This window comes from Ictidomys tridecemlineatus, chromosome 11, assembly GCF_052094955.1.
Source record: "Ictidomys tridecemlineatus isolate mIctTri1 chromosome 11, mIctTri1.hap1, whole genome shotgun sequence".
Classification (NCBI taxonomy): domain Eukaryota; kingdom Metazoa; phylum Chordata; class Mammalia; order Rodentia; family Sciuridae; genus Ictidomys; species Ictidomys tridecemlineatus.
In genome coordinates, this window is record NC_135487.1 from 28,995,854 (window position 1) to 29,020,062 (window position 24,209).

Consider the following 24,209-nt stretch of genomic DNA (forward strand, 5'->3'; position numbering starts at 1 on the left):
CAAAATAATGCAAATATACTTTTCCTTTTTAAACATAAACAGCAGCCTCCTGAACAAAAACACCTGCACATTACTTTTATTACTTAATATATCATGGGGGTCACTCTACTATATAAAGCACTGAATCATTTGTTTTTAGAGCTGCTTAATATTTCATGTATGAATATATTTTAGCCACTTCACTATGGATTGACTTGGGTTATTTCTAATTGTTTATACAATTGCAATGAATAGCTCTACACATATTCATTACACATGTAAATTTTATAGGTAGGGCAAATTCCTAGAACTGGGATTCCTACACCTGGCGGGTATGTATTAGCAAACAGTCCTTCACAGAGCTTGGACCAATTTATTTGTTTTCTAGCAAAATGCAAAACTAAAAGAGCCTTCTTTGAGGCTGAAGCATCTCCTGGACCAGTTGCTTTGTCAGCCATCAAAGAAGCATCATTCTATATTTTGACACATGGCCTATAATTACTAGCTGAGCTATATCTCTCAGAAACAGCAGCACTTGCCATCTCCAGTTCCAGCAAGGAAATCTTATCTTTATTTCAGCTGAAGGAGAAGGCATCTTTCCAACAATTGCTTCACTCTTTGACTTTTGAGCCTGGTACCTCCCTTTAAAGAGTTTGGACCACTTACCTTGCTGAATATAATATTGGCTGCAACCCCTCCACCTGGAATGGGGGCGAACTGACAGTCAAGGAAGGGTACTTAGTGGCAGGGTCTACCATGGATGACTGACTGTACATTGTGTAGCATTTTACAGGACGATTCTGTTAGCAAATTTAACACATGGAGGGAGACAGGAGGGACGTGACTTTCTAGTTAAAAAGCATTAACGAATGAGAATTATTTAACATTGCTTTTTAGATTATGAAAGATGAACACCAAGGCCAAGACCTGTAATTCTGTGCTTAGTTTTCAGTGTTTTAGTGATTCTGTGTCAATGAATTTTCTTTTAGCTCTCACCACCCAACCATTACTCCATTTATAATCTAGACCTTGTCAGGATCCTCTATTATATATAGTCCTACCTTTTAGTTTCATTTCCCATTCACTTATCTGCTTCCCATATGGGCTCTAATATCAGTATAGTAAGACTCGATTGAGTTGCAAATAACAAATCAAGAAGGGTTAGTATAAGTCTTAAAGGAGGATATTAGATATTAGATCTTAGTGTATCATGAAATTCAGGAGCTGTAATACTTGCCAACAGTGAACTGAGACCAGGAGCACTTTGGAAAATCCAGGTCATTTTCTCTCTCCATCTCTCATCTCTGCTTCTGTATCTTCATTCTGTACTACCCACCTCCCCTGCCCCAACATATACCACATATAACAGCTCATTACAAATCCCAGTTACCATCAGCTCCATGTTTTGTATAGATAGAGAAAAGCTGCCTTCTTTTTCTTCCCTTCCCTGGGGGAAGCGTTATTTGCCCAGCTAGGTCAGGTGCCCACCCCTAAACTGCTGGCAGAGATCTCAGCTACCATTGGAACAATATGGATGGAGTAGTGTCTGGAAGGGAAAGAAATTCCTAGAAGAAAAGGTAAATGTTCATAAGAGTTCCAAATCCTACCCATTCTTCAGTGCCTGCCCAGAGAATCAGGATTTTAGAACTGGAAATAGTCTAGCAGCTCACCTAATCTAGAACACTGACTTTATAGATGAAGAAGAGATGGGAATCCTCTTTTTTAATTACCCATGTCCTCAGTTATATTTTTAAGAAATGTTTTTAATTGTAGAAGGACACAATACCTTTGTTTTGTTTTTATTGGTGCTGAAGATAGGACCCAATGCCTCACAAGTCCTAGGCAAATGCTTTGCCACTGAGCTATAACCCCAGCCCCTCAGTCACATTAAAAAAAAAAAGTTTTTGTGTGTATAAAACTTGTCAATGGACCTTTGTTTTTTATTTATATGCAGAGCTGAGGATCAAACCCAGTGCCTCATACATGCTAGGCACATTCTCTATCACTGTGCTACAACCCTAGCCCTCAGTTACATTTTTGACCATCTTTCCTCAAAGTTTGTTACTCTAGCTCTCCAAATACCTGCCTTTAACTGGCTGAACGTAGCCACTGTTTGCTGATGCAAGAGTTTACTTCTTACCTCTATGACTGCCTTAGCAGGTCCTATGTTATGCTTCAGAACCTACCTATTGGCTTACCTGTTGCATCTGCTTGTTCATTCTCTATCTCAAAGGCACTTGTCCCTCTGCCAATCACCAATACACCCTCCTCCAGGGCCATGTTATTAAGCACTTTCTCATCTCTACACATTATTTAGTTTATCTCATTAATATTCTAAGACTTCTAACATCTGCATCTCTATCTTAGAAATCTCATCCTGAGTTCCAGAACAATGGATATTGCCACTTGGATATCCTATAGTCAACATGTTGAAAACTCAACTCAAAATTGTTTCAATAAAATCTGTATCCCTTAACCCAGAAGGGGTACTGCCATCAATCCAATTCTAAAATAGCTGAAACTTCTTCCTGTCATCCTTTCCCAATCAGTCACCAGGTACAGAGTATTCTGTTAGAATCTCCTCAGCCTCTCTTCTCTCCATTTCCATATCCAAAGTTTTTTTTTTAAATATAAGTAGTGGGAGGAATTTATTATAAATTTTCAAAAATGAAGAAAACAGTTTTCTAGATTTTTTTTTCTTAAAACACACATCAGTCTCATTTTATATCTACAAAATAGTTGCTTTGTCCTCCAAAGTATAGCATTATCTATTTAAAAAAGAGAGAGAGAGGTAACTAGGATAAATGTTAACCATGATCTGCTGACACAGAAATTTTCCATCTGATACATGTTGACCAGTGTATTCATGGTAGTTTTTGCCTCTTGATAATCATTTAGTAAAATGCCTATAAATACATAAAAATCCTTAAAGTAGACTGATCTTAGGTCAAAGTACAAGAACAGTGGCTCTCAGTAAAGTCATCCTATACACAGTGAAGAATCCCAGAGTCATATAATGCCATTCTCAGGAGTAAAAATGAAGTCGGTACTGGAACACTGAGGCACCAACGTAAGTACTTGAAATTGTCCTTTGACCTAAATCTTGAATACCCTCTCCCTCATTAAGCATAAAAATCCAACACAAAGGTTGATTTCCTAAGAGACTAGTCTTATGGCTCTTCAATCATAAACTTTGTCCTATCAACTGTCATTTATTCCATTTTTGCTTTTTGTGTTGAAATTTGATCAATAACAACCTCAACATAACAATGGCTATTGACATTATTATTATTTTATTTTTATATTTTTTATTGGTTGTTCAAAACATTACAAAGCTCATGATATATCATCTTTCATACATTTGACTCAATTGGATTATGAACTCCCATTTTTACCCCAAATACAAAGTGCAGAATCACATCGGTTACACACTCACATTTTTACCTAATGGCATATAGTTGTATTCTGCTACCTTTCCTATCCCCTACTATCCCCCCTCCCCTCCCCACCCATCATCCCTCTCTACCTCATCTGCTGTTGTTCAATTCTCTCCCTTGTTTCATATCCAAAGTTTTAATCAGGTTCTTAGCCCCTCCTAATGACATAAGTAGATTACCAACTAGTTTTTCCCATAACTAATCTGTACTCCTCTCTTTATTCTCTGCACTGCTTCTAGCATGATCATTCTAGAACACATATCAAACCACTTTATTCCTTAAAATCCCTCAATGGTTTGTCATAACTTAAAAATAAAGGTCAAATTTTAAACTATAGAACACTTGGTATGCAGCACTGCCTATTTTTTCTGGGAGAAGCTTCCAAATTTCCACCCAACCAAACTTTGCTTGGCCATAAAGATCTTATGGTCCCCCAAATATTCTACACTATTTCATGGGTTTTAGTCTTCAACCCTGTAAGTTCCTCTTCTTTCTGCCCAGCTCCTTTGTTTAGTTATCTTCTGTTCGGCCTCCCATGTATCATCAGAGAATGGTATGTTATACGCTGCATAAAATTTGTGCCTTCCTGGATGAATTTATAAAATAAACCAAAAAGATAGACTTTATCTTATAGGATTTTAGAACAGAAAGTAAAATAAAAGATATAAATTTTATAAAATTACAGTTCAACATGAAGTAATGGCCAGTGCAGCAACACCACTTCAATTTGCTTTACATTGTTGCTTGTTTCACTCTCTTCTTTTCTGCTATGGGTTTGCACCTTCCAAGTTAAGAAAACAAAACAGTATTTCTTACCTCAGGCTCTTTTTTCTAGCATACTTTGGCTCAAGCAGGAAGGTAACCCCAGCTCAACTAATGGCTAATTTTCTGGACTTCTGTTTAAGTAATAGGGAAATGAACCCCACCTCCCCCAACACTCCTCACTGGACACAAATCTGAAAGGCTGTAGCCCTGGAAAACTAAGAGAGAAAGATAAACACTGTCTGGATATGGGACAATCAACCACAGTTAGAAATAGATCCAAGAGATGGAAAGAGGAAGCTCAATCCTGGACATAGTGCTTGATGACTAGATCAAGCCTCACCTGAAGTTAGTTTTGGAGATTTCTGCCTCCTCCCCAGTATAATATTCCCCTGTCACACATGAATCACTCTTTCCCCCCAATATTTCATGTTTGTTTTTCATTATCTTCTGCTTCATTCCACCAGTCACATTGTCCCCCAACACCATTTGAGGAATGGTCCATGTGTGAAGGGGTCCAGGTGGGGGTTTTCTGGCATTAGAAGTTACATCCTGGCTAAAGATGGTTATACTGGGGAGGAGGTAGAAACCTTAAACCTCAATTCATCAATGCCTTTGTTGTAGGGACAAATGAGGCAAGGCACCGAAGATAACAGGAAACAGTTTTATTGGGCTGCAGTCAGGTTCAGAGGGCACAGCTTTGCTGTAATAAATCAATCTCCTGAACCCCAAGTTCAGATAGTTTCAGAGTTTTATACCCAGCATGTAAGGGGAGGGGCTCAGAAGTTCACAGTCTGCAGAAGTTCACATAAAAGCAGCTTCTCCTTTCACTGTTTTGGGAAAGTTAACCCTTCAAGGACAACACTTGAGAAGGGGAAAGCTTCTTCTCCCCTTTCTGTCCTCCCCCTGCCAGCTGTTACCATGGAGCCCAATTGGTATACAAACTACTATACTGGATATGTTTGTGAAAAACTAGTAAGGGATGTCCAGCACCTGGAGTGCTGATTTCTTCCCGGCCAGTGGCCAAGTAAGATAGGACAACATGAAAATAGGAAGTTTATCTACATTGAACTCTTCTGCAGACAGTCCTAAAATCAGACATGGTGAATATTTCTGGAGAAGCCCAGTTAAGACTTTTCTGTGGAGAAAGGGAGTGCCACTTAAAAATAGACAGTCCTAAAATCAGACATGGTGAATATTTCTGGAGAAGCCCAGTTAAGACTTTTCTGTGGAGAAAGGGAGTGCCACTTAACCTTCTTATATCTCACTTGATTAAAATGCTTTTGTTCAACTTCCATGTTCCTGTGAAAAAGGATGTTTTCCTACATAACCACAACAACATTACTGCACTCAGGATATTTACAATTGATTGATAATATCTGATACAAATCACTTTAAATTTTTCCCAACTGACAGAAAATGTACTTTGTAGTTTTTAGCACCTATATTAGTTTAAAAGCCTTACTGTTTAGCATTTCATATTTAATCTTCAATCCACCTGAAATTGACTTTTGTGATCATGTGAGAAGTTCCCATTTTATACTGCTTTCCGTAAGAATAACTATATTGTCACAGAACCTTCACTAAATAGACCATCTTTTTTCCATAGCTGTGCGATGCCACCTTTGTCATAAATCAAGTTTGCTGTAAAGAAAAGGAATGGAGCAGTCATAGAAAGGTAGTGTCTTTGGGAAGGGTCTGGTTTTCTATTTTTGTACGAATGGTGAAAAGTGCGTTAAAAAAATTACTGACTTATATTTCAGAATGTGATTGTATGTTTCCCAATAAAGGGGTGGGGAACACTACCCCGAGGAGGGGAGCACCGGAATCTTAGAAGTGAGCTGGTGCGAGGCTCTAAGATGCAGATGCAGAGCCAAAGGTTGTCAAGGAGCAGACACAGCGCCTACACTCAGGGGAGAGTTCGGTCTAGAACTAAACGACCAGCACACACGGAGCCCCAAGCTCCCAGAGTTTCCCTAAGCCCAAGCCAGCGATAGCAGAAGCCTCCTTGGCCCGCTGGGAGCGGGATTCACGTCGGAGCTACATCCTCGCGAGGACTGGGCAGCGCCGCGAAGCACTCTGGGAAGAGGTGGTATTCGGGCTGCCCAGGGCATTCTGGGGCGGGGCTCCAGGCTTGAGGTAGTCTTCTTTCTCTACGCTCGCTCTGCGGGTTATTGGTGCTTTTAAGGAAGAGTCCTGAAGCAGTTCCGAGGCTACGTTGAAACCAAGTGGAGTCCGGGGGGCGAACGAGCTGGGGGACTGTACAGACTGCTTTTCGGAGTCCAAGGGCCTGAGCTCCCGGATCGCTGTGTTCTCCTCCCTCCTTCCCCGCCCCGGAGTGGGAATCGCCCGCGGCCACCGTCTCTGCTCCTCTCCCGTCGCAGCCAGATTCTCGTGAGTTCTGAACCTTCTCGTTCCGAAGAATGTGCGTTCGGCTGAGAGTTTCTCAGGGCCGGCGGCCGCTTACTCTCATGACCCGCTCTTCCAGGACGTGTAGGAAGTGTTTAGAATACTTTTCGGCATAGATGACACTCCCGGAGAGACAGTGGTTTGGGATCCGAGGAAAGCGAAAGCCCGGTGACATGCAGGCAGCAGGAACTCTCAGAGAAGCAAAACCTCTGACGGGAAATCTCTTACCAGAGCTCCTGGACTAAGACTGGAGCTAGAAGAGATACCGACCTCAGAGCTCTTGGGGACATTGGTTATTTTTAACCCTTTACTTTCTGGGAGCAGAGACTTGGTCAAGTAACTGCATCCAGGGCATGGAGAAAATGAAGAAGTCAGCCCCAATAGAGAGGCCAGTGTTATCTAGGATCTGGGGTCCTGGGCAACAGTCTATGAAGTGTGAACTGGGAAGGAGGAAACAGAGTAATGTGAGGGAGTGGTTCGGTGACAAAGGACCAAAAGATTCCATTTAAGCATAGCAGAGGCCCAAGTGGCTAATCTGGTTTTTTTCTTGCACGTGTGGTCTTCAGAACTTTTCTCCTCCCTTTATCTTTGTAGTATTCTGCCCTTCCCTGTGAGGAGGAAGACCAGCTGAGTTTCAGGTGAGTTGGCTGACATTTCCTCTTCAGTCTCATTTGTCAGAAAGAATAGATACATTGTCTCATCGCTTCCTTGGTAAGGGAAAGGAGAGCCATATTTTTTTGAGTACTAATATGGGTACTGTGTTTTATCACTCCATGATTGGGTAGCTGAATAGGGTTAGATGAGTGCCCTACTCACCCTGGGACATTTTAAAGATGTGTCAGCTAAAAACTTGTCCAAGATTACTCAAAAAGTCGGTAGCATATGTCTAAACTCTGCTGAACTACTCAAGATCAGTTCAGAATCCAAATCTGTAGGATCCCTAGATTCTTGACACTGTGCTGGTGTTTACAAGCATCTACTATCTAAGTGACACTATCTGTATTATTCATCTCATGTGTCAGTGGTGTACTGCATTGTGCTCTCCAGTTTTTTGTGTGTGTGAGGTTTTTTTTTTTTTTTTAAGCATAGGAAAGTTCAGGCCACACACCTGAGTCCAAATGGTCCATCTCTACTGTATTGTTTTCTTCTTTTAGACAAATAATGCCACAGAGAATGCTCCTGTTCTTTGTTTTCTCCATAAGACATTAATTCACTTAGCTGTTTAGGACTACCCTGCGCTCAATGTTGTATATAAAACAAGTGGGGAGTCTGTATCTTTCAGGAGCTTACTCTCTTTAGAAGTTAATGCATACTAATGAAATATATATGTCAGTGCTTTCGAATTTGATTTTCTGTGATGAGGGAAATGTACTATTTTTGTGACTTTTACAGTATCTACTAGCAGCATATAGTTCCTGACCACTGAAATGTGGCTAGTGCAACTGAGAAAATTAATTTAAAATTTTATTTTGTTAATTTAAATTAAGTAGCCACTTATGGCTGGAGGTTACCATATCGGGAAGCCAGGTCTAGATATTTGAAACAGTATTTCAAAGTTAATTGATTTGGATTTAGTGCTCCTTAGACTCCTCAAAAACAATGCAAAACTCAGAGTGTACATGTTAATTGCTATTTGACTTTAGTTTGCTGGAGTGTAAAAATCATTGCCAAATTTCAGGAACTTCGTAGTCCAAATAAAATTATTCATTTTGAAACTATCATCATTTAAAATACATTTAAAGTTTTAAGTTATTTATGCAAATGTGTTTCAGTATTTTATTACTATTGAAGTATCCTATAAAGCAATAACTTTACAGAGTGTAAGCAAAAGTCTTATCATTGCATTACTTTTGCTCATTGCAAATAACCTTTCTTATGGCTTTTTATGTTTTCTTTGACTAATGACATATAGGCTATTTAAAAATTAGTTAAGAACAGCCATAATTAATAATGATGACACTCTCAGAGTGTTAGATCTTAAGCTTTGACATAAGAGTTGGTGCATTCACCATGTTCATTGCTTATTAGAATAGCAAAGGGTTTGTTTCATAGTTACCCTAGCAGCTTAAATTTCTTGTCTGACACTAGTGTACTGGTCATACCCTATTGTGGTATTCTTCTCTATGCAAAGTTAGATAAATGAGGTTAGGAGTCTGGGTTAAAAAATATCTTCAAAAAAGGGCTGGGATTGTGGCTCAGTGGTAGAGTGCTTGCCTCAAATGTGTGAGGCACTGGGTTCAGTTCTCAGCATTGCATATAAATAAATGAATAAAATAAAGGTCCTTCAAAAACTAAAAAAATAAATAAATAAATCTTCACAAAATAATTTGCCTAGTTTCTTAAAAATACTTCAGAGACAAAACGATCAAACACAATATGTGGTTGTTGTTTCCTGATATAAAGAAAAATTATGTAGAACATTTTTAAGACAGTTGGGGAAAATTTGAACCTGATCTGGAGTGTATTATTAATTTTTTTGGATGTAATAACAATATTGTAGGAGAATGCTGTTTAGAAATGTAGGCTAAAGAATTTACATCTGAGCTGGGAATGGTGGTGGTACATCCAGTCATCCCAGTGACTTGGGAGGCTAAGACAGGAGGATTGCAAGTTTGAAGCCAGCCTGGGCAACAGTGAGACCCTGTCTCAAAATATAAAATATAAAGGGCTGGGGGTGTAGCTCATTGGTGGAACACCCCTGGGTCCAATCCTTAGTACTGCAAAAAAAAAAAAAAAGTTTCCAAAGTTTCAAGTCATTATTAAATTTGAAGCACAAAAGGCAAACCTCAAATCTCCTTTTAAATCTGAAGAAACTGGCCAAGAAAAATGATTTGCTTAAAGCCATACATAGTATATGAGTTACAGATCCAAGAATAAAACTATTTTTCCACTTAAACTTTTCTGCCAAAGTGAGGATGTAGCTTAGTGGTAGGGTGCTTACCCACCATGAATGAGGCCCTGGGTTCGATTCCAAGCAGCTCAAAAGAAAAAACAAATCTGCCAAACAGACATATATAAATGATACAAGGAGTGATTTTTTTTTTTTTTTAAAGTGTACCTGTACGCAACTGTTTGGCATCACTACTTGGTCATTAAGAAATTTTTCTAAAATGTCAATGAATACTTTGTCATGAGTCTTTTTTATCTCATAGGATTTTGAAAGTGATTTTGAGAAGTTTTTTATTTTGATAATGCATGTCTTTTAACATGTTATGCAGGGACCTCTTTGCTCAGTCCAGAGCTGTGCCATGGCAGAGACTGGGGAGGAGGAGACCGCATCTCCAGAAGCTTCAGGGTTCTCAGACTTGAGCGATTCAGAGTTCCTAGAGTTTCTGGATCTGGATGATGAGTCAAGTGCTTCAGTTAGCAAGCCTGGTCCTTCTGAACTCCCTGAAAAGGATGGCAAGTCTGTAAGCTTACAAAACTGGAAACGAGGATTGGATGTCTCTTCACCCATGGAAAGATTCCACTTAAAATATCTATATGTCACGGACCTATCTACTCAGAACTGGTGTGAATTACAAATGGCATTTGAAAAGGAGCTTCCTGATTTTTTGACACCTGAGAAAGCAGCTGTTTTGGACACTGGTGCCAGCATCCACCTAGCTAGAGAATTAGAACTTCATGATCTTGTGACTGTTCCCATCACCACTAAAGAAGATAATTGGGCAGTTAAGTTTCTGAATATACTATCAATGATTCCTACCCTGCAATCAGAAGGGTGCATCAGAGAGTTTCCAGTGTTTGGGGAGGTGGAGGGTGTGTTTCTTGTTGGAGTGATTGATGAGTTGCACTATACAGCCAAAGGGGAACTGGAACTGGCTGAACTCAAGACACGTAGGCGCCCCATGCTCCCTCTGGAAGCTCAGAAAAAGAAAGACTGTTTTCAAGTTAGGCTATACAAATTTATCTTTGATGCCATGGTGCAAGGGAAAGTAACCCCTGAGATCCTAATCCACCACACAAAATTGTGTCCAGACAAGCCACTGGGGCCTTCAGTGCTGCGGCATGCCCGGCAGGAAGGTTTTTCTGTGAAGTCTTTGGGTGACCTCATGGAACTAGTCTTCTTGTCTCTCACGCTATCTGACCTCCCAGTTATTGATATTCTAAAGATTGAATATATCCATCAAGAGACTGCCACTGCATTAGGTACAGAGATTGTAGCCTTTGAAGAGAAGGAGATGAGAGACAAGGTACAGCATTATATGGCTTATTGGATGGGCCACCGAGAGCCTCAAGGGGTTGATGTGGAAGAGGCTTGGAAGTGCCGTACATGCAACTATGCAGACATTTGTGAGTGGAGGAAGGGCAGTGGAGTGCTCAGCTCCACAATGGAACCTCAAACCAAAAAAGCCAAATGAATAGAAGAAATGTTGGTCTTTCCTGCTCCTAATGTACCTGAAGAAAAGAGTACTCACTTCTGAGCATGGATTTCATGGATATTGTTCTTATTTTTTAATATTTCTACAACCTCTAATCACATTCAGTCCAGGACCAAGGTTCACAGCTGAGTAGGAGAGATCTGGAGTTACATTGTCTCTGAGCTTTGACATGGATTGCCAAGAGTAAAGATGCTCATCATGGCTGGAGCAAAGGCAATACCTTCAGCAAGCATTGTTTTCCTAAGAAAACTCTTTAGGTTCTAGTAAATCTTATTTTTTCTCAAAGTTTCTATATTTTACATTATAAAATAAATGAAATGTTGTCCAGTTGGACTGGTTTTTTTTATATGTGGGGTATCAATCTCAGTTCTTCAGAAATGACCAATGTACATAGTTGTGTATATGTTATAATAAGCCTGTAAATTTACATATAAATATTTTGGAAGCAGAATTAGAGTAGATCAAGAATTTAAAACAATTATAATAAATATTCTCAAATAGATAAGGGAAATTGAAAAAGTGAAAATACTAGATATGAGAAATACATATGAAGTATATGTAACATTCACACACACACCTGGGTATATGCTATAATTTATATGAGTACAATAATAAGTATGAGAGGGCTGAGGATATGGCTCAGTGGTAGAGCACTTGTCTAACATGCACAAGGCCAGGGATTCAATCCCCAGCACTACAGGACAAAGAAAGAAACAAACCAAAACACCCACGTAAATATGTACAAGAATGTACTTTGTAGTACTTCCACAATAAGCCTAGAACCTACCCAGATACCAACCAACAGAAGAGTGAATGATATTGTATAGCAGTCAAAACAAATGAACCACAATGACATATAACAATTCATATGAATCTTTTTTTTTAGTTGTAGATGGACACAATACCTTTGTTTTGTTTATTTTTTTGTGTGGTGCTGAGGATGGAACCCAGCGCTCACACGTTAGGCAAGTGCTCTACCACTGAGCTACAACTCCAGCCCTGGTATGTATGAATCTTAGCAACCTATTAGGTTAAAAAAGTAGGTTCCAGAAAATTACATACAGCATACCCTTTTTATAAAGTGAAAAATAACAGCAGAAACTTTAAAATTTTTTTTAAAATCATTGACATTTATTTATTTATATGTGGTGTTGAGAATTGAACCCAGTGCTTCACATAAGCCAGGCAAGTATGCTACTGCTGAGCCACAGCCCTGACCCCTTAAAAAAACATTTTAAGGAAAATGTATAGGTAGTGGAGAGAAATTTCAATGCACCTTAGAAGGCAATGGAGTCCTAGCTACAAACATCACCAAAGAGATCAGAGGAAGGAATGATATAGATATCATTTGAAGTGTAAGAACTTGTTCATGAAGATACTACTGGAGAATTTGCAGGAATAGTTGGATTGGGGGAGGGCAGTTGGTATGGGTGGAGTTTCTGTACTAATGGATGGTGAAGAGTTAGCAGAACATGGTGAGTAATCTTATTGTGACTTCATGTTATAAATGAGCTGTTAACATCTGGGCATCTATAGAAGATTCGATGGGTAACCTTTTATGAGCTACACATACTCTTATGATATTTCTTTTCATTGACTGAGTGACAAGTTGTGTGCCAGGCATTGTGCTAAGTATTTTATATGATGAAATCTGTGTATCAGTTATCCCCAGTGAGGGGACTGAGGCTTAAAAAATGTTAAAAATTACTCTCCCAACCTCCCATTGTATGGAAGTGGTAAATTCCAATTGAGATAGGTCTGATTGCAGTTCTTATGCTCTTAATCATTAATTTGTAAAGTTTTTCTTGCTGTTATTAGGTCTCCTGGACTATGAGCATTCCTTTTCTGAACTGCTGAGATCACAGTGTTTTAGATTTCTGATTTTCCCCCCAGATTTTGGAATATTTGCACATACACAATGAAATATTTTGGGAGTGGGGCCAATGTCTAAGCAAGGTCTTCACTTACGTTTTATATATACTTTATACACATAGACTGAAGGTAATTTTATACAAAATTGCTTATACACCTGCATTTTTACTCATCATAATGAGTTTGGAGTGGAATTTTCTGCTTGTATCATGTTGGCATTCAAAGTCTCAGATTTTGGAACATTTCAAAATTTGGGTTAGAAATGTGAAATGTTGTATTATTATGGGACTTGTATTATTCTGGGACTTAGTAAATTTAGAATTAAACCATGGATGTAGTAAACTGGACTTTCTAAAGTAAGTATTAAGCTAATTGTCTCCAAGAAAAAAACTTGCTCAGGGTTCTACAGCATCATCTTAAGTTATACAAGAAATTTCAAGAACAGAAGAAAAAACCAAAAACGGTTTCAGATAGTGACACTCAGAATCCAGTAATTTTCTGAGATCCCTAATCTTTATTTTAGATTAACATTCTAGTTATCTTTTTGTATTATAAGAATAAGTTGAGGCATCTGTAGTTGGGACTACCCCAGGATCAGTACTATGGTGTGCATGCTTATGCCGTCCCAAAATTAATATGTTGAACTTCAAACCTCCCAAGGTGGCGGTAGGAGGTGGACCTTTGAGAAGTTATTAGGCAGTGCAAAAGAGCCCTCTTAAATGGAATTGGTGCTCTCATAAAAGAGGACCAAGGGAATACTTTTGCCTTTACGACTATATGAGGACATAGCAAGACACAACCTGTGAAACAGAACAGACTCTCACAAGACCATGATTCTTCCAGAACCTTGATCTTGGACTTCTCAGCCTCCAGAACTGTCAGAAATAATTTTCTTTATAAGTCCCCCACCTTGTGATATTTTGTTATAGTATCCTTGATAGCTAAGACAATCACTGATGCTGTTCTCTACACACAGTATGTAAGTGTTGTAGTCTTTATATAATCTAATAATTTGTTTTTGGTGAATTCTGCCTAAGGTTTCTAGACTCCAAATTGTGTCCCTCTTTGATGTTTGTTCAGTAAGTGGATAAATGAAAAAAGATATTACAACAAGCCTATCAATGTTTTTTAAAAATGTGCTCTTTGCACTAGAAAGTTAGTTATACCCCTTAATTTGGGCTAGATGTAACTGTTTATAATATGATAGAAATCACCAGAACAATAGTGGCTAAACAAGACAGAAATTTATTTTTCTCTCGTTCAAAAGAATACTAAATATAGTTATTCCATGTCTGGTGTGCACCCATGGTATCAGGAACCCAGTTTTCTTCTCTTGTTTCTCTTGCATCAACATGAGTCTTCAGTCTAAAATGACTGCTCAAATTCCATACACCCATTATACATTCAGCATGAAGTTGGAATAGGAGAAGAGCATCTCTATAAAAACACACTTTAAATTTGTACCCCTTCTTACACTTACATCCCACTGGCCAAAATTTGGTCACTTGGTCTTAGTTGCAAAGACGGCTGGGATATAGAGTATTGATTATGGGTAAGCATATACCCAGCCAAAACCTATAGATTCTATGATTGCAAAAAATAGGGAGAACAGAGAGAGGATTCCGGGAATATAGTGGAGTCCAAAGCACCAGAAGGAAATCTTTCTCTTCACCTAGAAAGCAATTGCATTGGCAGAATATGTCTGATGAAACTATTTTGGAACTCGAGTCCATTGAAGGCTTGCAACTTCCAGGGGAAGACTTAGATGCTAAATTGTGGTTAAATTTGGTCAATTTCAACTTTTAGTTCAGTAGAGTTAACATGCTCCACATCTCATTCTTGAGGCAGGCTGCTATGTATGTATACACAGAGCAGTTTGCACACAACTCAGGGGGCCAGAGTGGGGAAAAAGAACCTGTCGTTCAAATAGAATCTATCCTCTGATTGATGCTTCCTATCACAGCATTGCAGAGAAAGAGGAAGTGGCCACAGTTGCTGCCCCTCCTCTCTTTGTTGCAGCTTCTCCCCCTCAGGTTGAAGTAACTTACAGAGAATTTAAAGAACTGGCTTCATATTCCCTCTTTTGGAAGCCAGACATTGAAGACTATGGGCATTCAACAATAACTGAGTATATTAGGAAAACTAGAAATCACAAAAGGCCTGAAAAGTTAAGTTTGCAACATAGGTTGACTATTGGCACAGACATAACCTAAAGCAATCTAAGTACAAAAACAACAAACTCTGAGAAATTGGGAGAATCTAATTTGCAGACTTAACACATTGTTAGATTCAGATATGCAGTTTTCAATAAAAACCACAGGCACACAAAGAAACAGGAAAGTTTTGCCTATTCAAATGGAAAAAATAAGCCAACAGAAACTGTCTCTGTAAAAAGGCCTGATAGTACTATTAGACAAAGACTTTAAAACAATTGTCTTTAAAATGCTCAAAGAACTGGGCTGGGGATGTGGCTCAGCGGTAGTGTGCTCACCCAGCATGAGCAAGGCCCTGGGTTCGATCCTCAGCACCACAGAAGAAAAATAAATAAAGTAAAGGTATAAAAAATGCTCAAAGAACTAAAGAAAGACAGGAAGAAAGTCCAAATAAAATGATCATCACATAAAAGGGATCCTTTGTTGCCAACTAGCCAGGCTCACAACCTGAGTTGGGTTCACAAAATCTGGCTACCACAATAACTAAGAAAATGGCGAAAAAAACATGCAACACACAGAAATACCTTTTGCTTGCAGGAATCAGTGATGGCTCTCAACCTTAAGGGTCTGTTGGAAATTCAGAGCTTGAACCTGGATTCTTTATTTTTATAGGGGGGCACACAAAGGTAGGTTCAATGGAATGTTCTTTTCAAATAAGGCCAGGGGTCAGGTTTCAGGGGGCTCTTGAGTCTAACTTCATGATGTCTTGTGGTTATCAGATTGACTGACATCTTGGAAGGCCACACTCATCTCAGGTGCTGTGTGGGATCAAAGGCAGAGCAAGTGAAAAGGACATATACATTGAACAGCCCAGTCAGAGAAGTAATGTCAGTCCAGTCCCCTCAAGTGCTCAAATGCTCACAGCTGGCTCACACAGCCCAAGGCTGGCTCATGACAAATCCTCAATAAGATTATTAGCAGATTAGTCATCAGAAAATGGAGGCCAGAAAGAAGTGGACCAATATTGAAGGTACTAAAAGAAGAAGGAAAAAAGACCCCTGTCAATGAATGATTTTATTAATCCTATATCCAGCAAAACTTTAAAACTGAGGGAGAATTAAGACATTCTAAGAATTAAAAAAAAAAAACTTACAAGAGCTGAGCAGAGGAACCCTGACTGCTGGATAAGTTTCACCACTTCCTGCAGAGCATCATTGAGGAGAGGGACGCTGGTGTCTTTTAAACCCTCTGCTTATAAGTCATCACTCATTAATCCCATCCAGGACCCCACACAATCCTCTTGGGGTTACAGTTTCTCTGACTTTCTTTGTTCTGATGTCCTTAACAATGTTGAGGAGGACCTGTCAGAATGTCATATAAAGTGGACCATACAGCATGTAGCCTTCTCAGACTGGCTTTTTCCCCTAGCAGCATCCCAGGAACCATTGACATTCAGGGATATGGCCATTGATTTCTCTGAAGAGGAATGGAAATGCCTGGACCCTGCTCAGCAGACTTTATATGGAGATGTGATGTTAGAGATCTATTGAAACCTAGTCTTTGTAGGTATTTCTTCTCATTAAAACCCAGAATTTTCAGGAGAGCTGGAAATAAAATATTTTTTGCAAAACTTGAAAAAAAAAACTTAAGAGTTTATTGTTAGTGATATACCTGCCCTGCAAGATAATGTTTCAAGAAGTCTTAAGGTGAAAAGCAAAATACAAAAGCCAATGAAAAAGTAAATATCCCAATAAGGCAAACACACAAGCAATCACAAAAGCTAGCACTGTTATAACAATGGTTTTAACTACATTTTTATTTCCTCTGAGATTTAAGAGACTAATATTTTTTTTAAAAATAGTCATAGTCTAGGGGCTGGGGATGTGGCTCAAGCAGTAGCGCACTCGTCTGGCATTTGTGTAGCCTGGGTTCGATCCTCAGCACCACATACAAAAAAAGATGCTGTGTCCGCTGAAAACTAAAAAATAAATATTAAAATTCTCTCTCTGTCTCTCCCCCTCTCTCTCTCCCTCTCTCTATCTTTAAAAAAATAGTCATAGTCTAAAAGCTAGTAATTTTGATTTAGAACTTCATATTTTGATTTCTACATAATTTAGGAGACTTGCATTTAAGAGAATTATTTATGTTTGAGAGCACACCATGTAGAAAGAAGTAATTTTGTGTTACCAAGAACTGAAAGAAATGGGGACAAAGCTATGAAAATTAGTTTTTGTATATTTTTGAGATTAAAATGGTATAAATTCAAATTAAAGTGTAACATTAGAATGTTAAATGTAATTCTTATAGTAATCACAGAGATATCTATAGAATATAAACAAAAAGAAATAAACTAAAAAATTACAAGAAACAAACTAAACATGATAGTAATTTGTGAAATTAAGGACAAAAATCTACAAGGCATATAGAAAACAAATTGCAAAATAACAGAAATAGGTCCTTCCTTGTGAGTAAGTGCAAATTAATTCAACTATCCAATCAGATTGGTAGAAAGTATAAAAACACATGATCCAACTATATGTTGTCTATATGGGACTCACTTTAGATCCAAAGACACAAATAGACTAAAAGAATAGAAAAGGGCATTTCATGGAAATAATAACCAAAATGCAGCAGGGGAGGCAAACAAACAAACTTTTAAATCCAGAGAGTTTATAAGAAATAGAGGACATTATATATTTTAAAAGGTCCAATACAGCAAGAAAATATAATTATAAATATTTACTCACCCAATCACACAGCATCAAATCTGAGAAGCAAAAATGTCAGAATTGAATGGAGAAATAGTTAAGTAATTAAAACTGCAGATATCAGTATCCCATTCTCAATAATGGATAAAATCCATTACTAAAGAAATAGAGGACTCGAAAACACGCAATGTATCAATTAGATCTAATAGACATTAAAGCATGATCCCAAAATGGAAAGGGATACTCTTACCATGTACATATGGAACATTTTCCAGGATAGACCATGTTAGGTCACAAATTGTTATATGTGCATACAGAGTATTTTCTCCAACCACAACTGGAAGCAATTAAAAATTAGAAACAAAATAAACTGGAAAAATTCATGAATTTATGGATCAAAGAAAAAAATCTCACATTAGGAAATATTTATAGATGGATGAACAAAATATAATATTGTAAAATTTACAGAAGATAGTGAAAGCAACGCTAATGGAAAACTATAGCTATAAATTCTTACATTGAAAAACAAGAGCTAGGCACAATGGTATACTTTTGTAATCCCAGCAACTCAGGAGGCTGAGGCAGGAGCATCAGCAACTTTGCAAGGCTCTGAGGAATTTAGAACCTGTCTCAAAAAATATAAAGGGGGCTGGGGATGTGGCTCAAGCAGTAACGCGCTTGCCTGGCATGCGTGGGGCGCTGGGTTTGAACCTCAACAACACATAAAAATAAAATAAAGATGTTGTGTCCACCGAAAACTAAAAAATAAATATTAAAAAATTCCCTCTCTCTCTCTCTCTCTCTCTCTCTCTCTCTCTCTCTCTCTCTCTCTCTCTCTCCTCTCTCTCTTTAAAAATATGTATATATATATATATATATATATATATATATATATATATATATATATAATATATGGCTGGGGATGTTCACTGGTAAAGCACCCCTAGGTTTAATCACTGATACCAAAAACAAAACACACAGAAAACCCCCAAGAAAGATCTCAAATCAACAACCTAACTTTAAAACCTTAGAAACTGGATTAAAAGCTTGCAGAAGGAAAGAAACAAAGATTAGAGAAAGGATAAGCAAAATAATGAATAGAAACACAACAAAGTCAATGACGCTCAGAGTTGGTTCTTTGACCAACTTCTAGCTAAGTGGACTAAGGGAAAAAGAGAAGACTCAAATTACTTAAATCAGAAATTGGAGACAAGACTACCAATTCCACAGAAATATAAAGGATTGTGACAGAGTAATATGAACAAGTTTATGCCAAAAATTGGATAAACCCAGATGAAATGGACAAGTTGCTAAGAACACAGACCTACCAAGACTAAATCATGGAGGAATAGAAAATCTGAATAGATCTACATATGAACCAGCTTTATTGTGCACTGGCTATTTGCATGTACGCGACAGAACACTCACACACAAGGCAAATTGTACATAAAATGTATTTATTACTTACAGATAGGCCACAAGGAACCACAAAAGCCTAGACTTTTGGGCAATTCAGCCTTAAAGTGCAGGTCAGCTTCCCAGAGTGATGGTGGCTTGTCTGTGTGTAATCCACTTGCATTGCAGCTGAGGGACTCTGGAAAGCAGTATATGATACAAAGGCCATCCTATATTTGGGGATTGGAGATAGGAATAGAGTTGGGCTGTTCCAGCCAGCTTCTCCTTCTGTCAGCATATTGCATTTCCACCTCTTTCTTGATAACTTCAAGCAAGAATCAAGGAGAACAGTGTCAGTCCAATATTACCCAGGGAACTGTCCTTGAATATAACTAGTAATGAGACTGAATAAGAAAATTAAAAATCTCTGAGGAAAAAAAACCTGAGCCTGATGACTTCACTGCACAATTGTACTGAACATTTACAGAAGAGCTAATGCCAATCATTCTCAATATGTTCTAATAATTTGATGATTAGGAAGCACCTTGTAGCTTATTGTATTGAGTCCAGCATTAACCTAGCATCAAAGACAGATAAAGACTACAAGAAAGAAAACTAAATGCCAAAATCACTTATGAACATTGATGCAAAAATCCTCAAACTAGCTGACCAAATTCAGCAGCACATTTTAGAAATATAATAATGACCAAGTGGTATTTATTTCTGCAATGCAATGTGGTGAGCCGTTTCTGCGGACCATAGCCACCATTACAATATGGCGCTGGCTGCCACTGTGGTCAGTGATAAACAACTCCTTATTAGGGAGAGTTGGCGCGTTTTGAGATAACACCCTATGAGAAAGATCCACGTGGCAGCTTTGCATTGGGGCTTAGGATGCTTTATTAAGGCTAGGGAACATGGGTAGGAGGGAGAAGCTTGAAGATACATTTTGAATAAAGGCCTGAATAAACTGCTGAAAGAAGAATCCTGTGTTGCGTCTCCTTTGCCGGCCGGGGGTCGCGACAGTTGGTGGCCCGTACGGGGACTTCCTCGGACCCAGGATCCAGAACTTTCAGCAATCAGGGTGGTGCACCGGTAAGTTCCCAGGTAAAGTGGGAATCCGCAAGTAAATAGCAGGACGCTCCTCTGTAGATAAAGAGGGAGCGGGAAGAATAATAAGAACAGAACGCTCTTCAGTAGATAAAGAGAGAGCGGGGCTTTGTACTTTCACTTTCTTTATAACTTTAAGAACATTATGGGCACTACCTCTTCTAGCCCAATTTTGTTGGCCCTGGATGGGCTGCTATGTTCAAAAGGACTTAAAGTAAAGCAAAGCACTTTGCAGATGTTTCTAAGAGAAGCTGATATAGCTGCTCCTTGGTTTGCCTTTTCTGGGAGTCTTACGATTCCCAGTTGGGACAAATTAGGAAAGGATCTAGATTTTGCTCACGGGCAAGGGACATTAAAAGGTGGAATCATTCCAATATGGAAGTTGGTTAGAGGATGTATAGTAGATGGTAAATGCCAGGAAGCTGTGAGTGAGGGTCAGGCCGTTCTTGAACAATCGCATGAGGAGAAATCTGAGGGGTCCCATAGTGAAATGGCAGAGAGTATTAAGAGTAAGAGCAGTGAAAAAGCACAAGAGCCTGAAAATAAGAATAGGAGAAGGCTCTATCCAGACTTGACTGAATTGAAAACACCCAAGGACACCAGTGACTCGGAGAGTTCTGAGGATCTTGACACATTGTTGCAATAATTACGTAAGATAAGATTAAAAAGGAAAAAACGGGAGACACCAAGTATGAAGGCCTACCATGTAAAGGGGGGTAAGTCTAGCTCTGAAGAGGAAGTTGAGAATTTAGAAGAAGAGCCAGTATCTGAGGCTGCTCCACTTCTTCCTGCGCCTCCTGTAGCTCCGCCCCTGTATGTGGGTGGAGTCCAAAACTCTGGGAGGACTTTCCATTCCCAAGTTTGGAGAACAGTTAATACAGATATGGGATTAGCATACCCGGTTTTTCAGGACAACAATAGGGGAAGATACTATGAGCCATTGGATTTTAAAATAATTAAAACTTTGGCAGAATCCATCCGTACTTATGGTGTAGATGCTGCTTTCACCCTTACTCAGGTGGAAGGACTGACTAGATTTTGCATGACCCCCTCAGATTGGGCTAGCTTAGTCCGAGCTTGTGTCTCCCCAGGAAAATACTTAGATTGGAGAGCATTTATGTTAGAGGGTGCCATAGAACAGGCTGCCCAAAATCATGCAGCAGGACGTCCTGCCTGGGATAAAGATATGCTTCTGGGGCAGGGCAGGTTTGCCAATCAACAAACGGGATATCCTCCTGAAGTATGTGAGCAGATTAATAACATTTGTATTCGTGCATGGAAATCACTCCCAAATAGAGGAGAAGTGTCTGGCAATTTGACTAAAATTATGCAGGGCCCTACAGAACCTTTCTCAGACTTTGTTGCTAGAATGGTGGATGCTGCGGGCAAAATCTTTGGTGATCCCGATAGAGCCATGCCTTTGATTAAGCAACTTGTTTTTGAACAATGTACTAAAGAGTGTAAGGCAGCTATTACTCCCTATAAGAATAAAGGTATAGAGGCTTGGATCAAAGTCTGTAGAGAAATAGGTGGGCCGTTAACTAATGCAGGCCTTGCTGCTGCTGTTCTTCAGCTCTCTTGTAAGTCCAGCCCTGTTGCCGGAAAGTGTTTCAGGTGTGGTCAAGGAGGGCATTTTAAACGAGAATGTCCTAATAAAAGGGGAGCATCTAAAATTGAGTCCAATTCTGCTAGCCGTCAGCCAGGCTTATGCCCTAGATGTAAAAAGGGAAAACATTGGGCTAATGAGTGTAGATCTGTCAAAGATATCCATGGTCAACCTTTACGAGATAGAAACATGTCAAAAAACGGCCGGGGGGGCCCCCGACCCCAGGGCCCACAAATATATGGGGCAATGGAAAGTGGGACAATGGAAAACGAGTCATGGCCGTCCCTGCGTCATCCCAAAAATCGCGGAGAGCCACTACAGGTGCCGCGGGATTGGACCTCTGTTCTGCCTCCAGACTCGTATTAACACCTAAAATGGGAGTCCAACTAGTGGAAACTGAGTTCAAAGGACCTTTGTCACCTGGCACTGTGGGTTTGTTAATTGGGCGTGCTTCCTCTATTTTACAAGGCCTTCATGTTTTCCCTGGGATTATTAATCCGGATATGGTGGGAACAGTGAAGGTTATGGTGGAAGCTCCAAAAGGTATTGTGTCCATTTCCCCAGGAGACCGGATTGCTCAATTGTTGATTTTACCCAGTTTACATCCCCGTTTTCCTGCTGATCCCCTTTTGAGGTCAAATGATGAGATTGGAACCACCGGAGGGAATTGTGTTTACTTGTCCTTAGATATGAATGACCGTCCTACTTTAAAGTTGACCATAGAAGGCAAATCAATTTGGGGATTACTAGACACCGGGGCAGATCGGAGTATCATTGCCCTAAAGGACTGGTCAAAGGGGTGGCCAGTGCAACTTTCAGGCCAATCTTTAAGGGGTTTAGGATATGCTCAAGCTCCACAAATCAGTTGCAGACATTTATCATGGAAAGATCCTGAAGGACATTCTGGCACTTTTCAACCATATGTACTAGACCTCCCAATCTCCCTGTGGGGGAGAGATCTAATGAAGGACATGGGTTTCCAGCTTAGTAATGAATACTCAGCAGTTGCCCAACAGATGATGCTAGATATGGGTTATAAACCAGGACTTGGATTAGGAAAAACCTTACAAGGACGTAAACATCCCTTAAAGCCACAGCAGAAATTTAACAAATTTGGATTGGGTTTTTCTTAGGGGCCGCTGAGGAACAGGTGCCCATCACCTGGAAATCAGAGGAGCCAGTATGGGTGCCTCAGTGTCCGCTCTCCTCTGAAAAACTGACTGTGGCTCGTACCCTGGTGCAAGAACAATTACAGTTGGGACATATTAAGTCTTCCACTTCCCCATGGAATACACCCATATTTGTTATCAAGAAAAAATCTGGAAAGTGGAGGTTGCTACATGATCTACGGGCTATTAATGCTCAAATGCAGCTCATGGGACCTATTCAGAGAGGATTGCCTTTACTTTCAACTATCCTGACAAATTGGCCAGTGATTTGCATAGATATTAAAGATTGTTTCTTTTCTATTCCATTACATTCTCAGGATACTGAACGCTTTGCTTTCACTCTGTCTTCATGTAATCATGAGGAGCCTGATCAGAGGTTTGAATGGGTGGATAATATATATGGATGATATATTATTGGCAGCCAAAGATAAAGATACATTGGAAACCGCCTATTCTGATTTGACAAAATTATTAAAATCAAAAGGTTTATTCCTCTCGTCAGAAAAAGTACAAACTGGAGATTCTATTGAGTATCTTGGTGCCAGTATCTCTTGCAAAACTATCATACCTCAAAAGATAACTCTTAGAACTGATGATTTACGTACTTTGAATGACTTTCAGAAATTATTAGGTGACATAAATTGGATAAGAAGCTACTTACATATTCCCAATGTTGAATTAAAACCCTTGTATGATATTCTTAAAGGTGATTCAGATCTTACTTCCCCTTATTTCCCTAAAATCACTTCTTCTACGCCTCTCCCAGGAGCTGTGAATATCTTTACAGATGGATCTAAAACTGGTATTGGAGCCTATGTGGTAAATAATCAACCTCCTATCCAACATCAGTTTGCTCCCGGTAATCCACAATGGGTGGAGCTGCCAATTGTCATTAAAGTATTTGGACAATGTCCATTTCCTTTTAATCTAATTTCAGACTCTGTTTATGTAGTTCAAGCTTTAAGGGTGTTAGAAGCAGTAGGTCCCATACGCTCATCAGAAGTAATGTCTTCCCTTTTTCTCCATCTTCAAACATTGATTCGGAATCGCTCCGCCTGTTTCTATCCTTTGCACATTTGAGCACATACAGGTTTACCGGGTGCTCTTTCTGCTGGCAATGCCCAAGCTGATCTTGCTACTCGTCCTTCTTGGATGTTCCCTGTTTTCTCCTTAGATCAAGCTAGAAACTTTCATAGTAAATTTCATATTAATGCACGAGCACTTCAA

General features: G+C 39.2%; 1 protein-coding gene across 3 annotated transcripts; it reads left to right on the plus strand.

Moving 5' to 3' along the window:
• Positions 1-169: 169 nt before the first annotated feature.
• Exo5 (exonuclease 5) lies at positions 170-11,296 on the plus strand. Of its 3 annotated transcripts, XM_040288450.2 has the most exons (4): positions 170-3,049; positions 5,788-5,856; positions 7,182-7,225; positions 9,806-11,296. In XM_040288450.2, the coding sequence occupies exon 4, from the start codon at positions 9,836-9,838 to the stop codon at positions 10,946-10,948; it is 1,113 nt and encodes a 370-aa protein (XP_040144384.2). In that variant the 5' UTR covers positions 170-3,049; positions 5,788-5,856; positions 7,182-7,225; positions 9,806-9,835; the 3' UTR covers positions 10,949-11,296. The 3 variants fall into 3 exon arrangements, with proteins under 3 accessions (XP_040144384.2, XP_040144385.2, XP_005317926.2); XM_040288451.2 differs by lacking the exons at positions 170-3,049; positions 5,788-5,856 and adding an exon at positions 5,949-6,671; XM_005317869.5 differs by lacking the exons at positions 170-3,049; positions 5,788-5,856 and adding an exon at positions 5,950-6,572.
• The last annotated feature ends 12,913 nt before the right edge of the window (positions 11,297-24,209 follow it).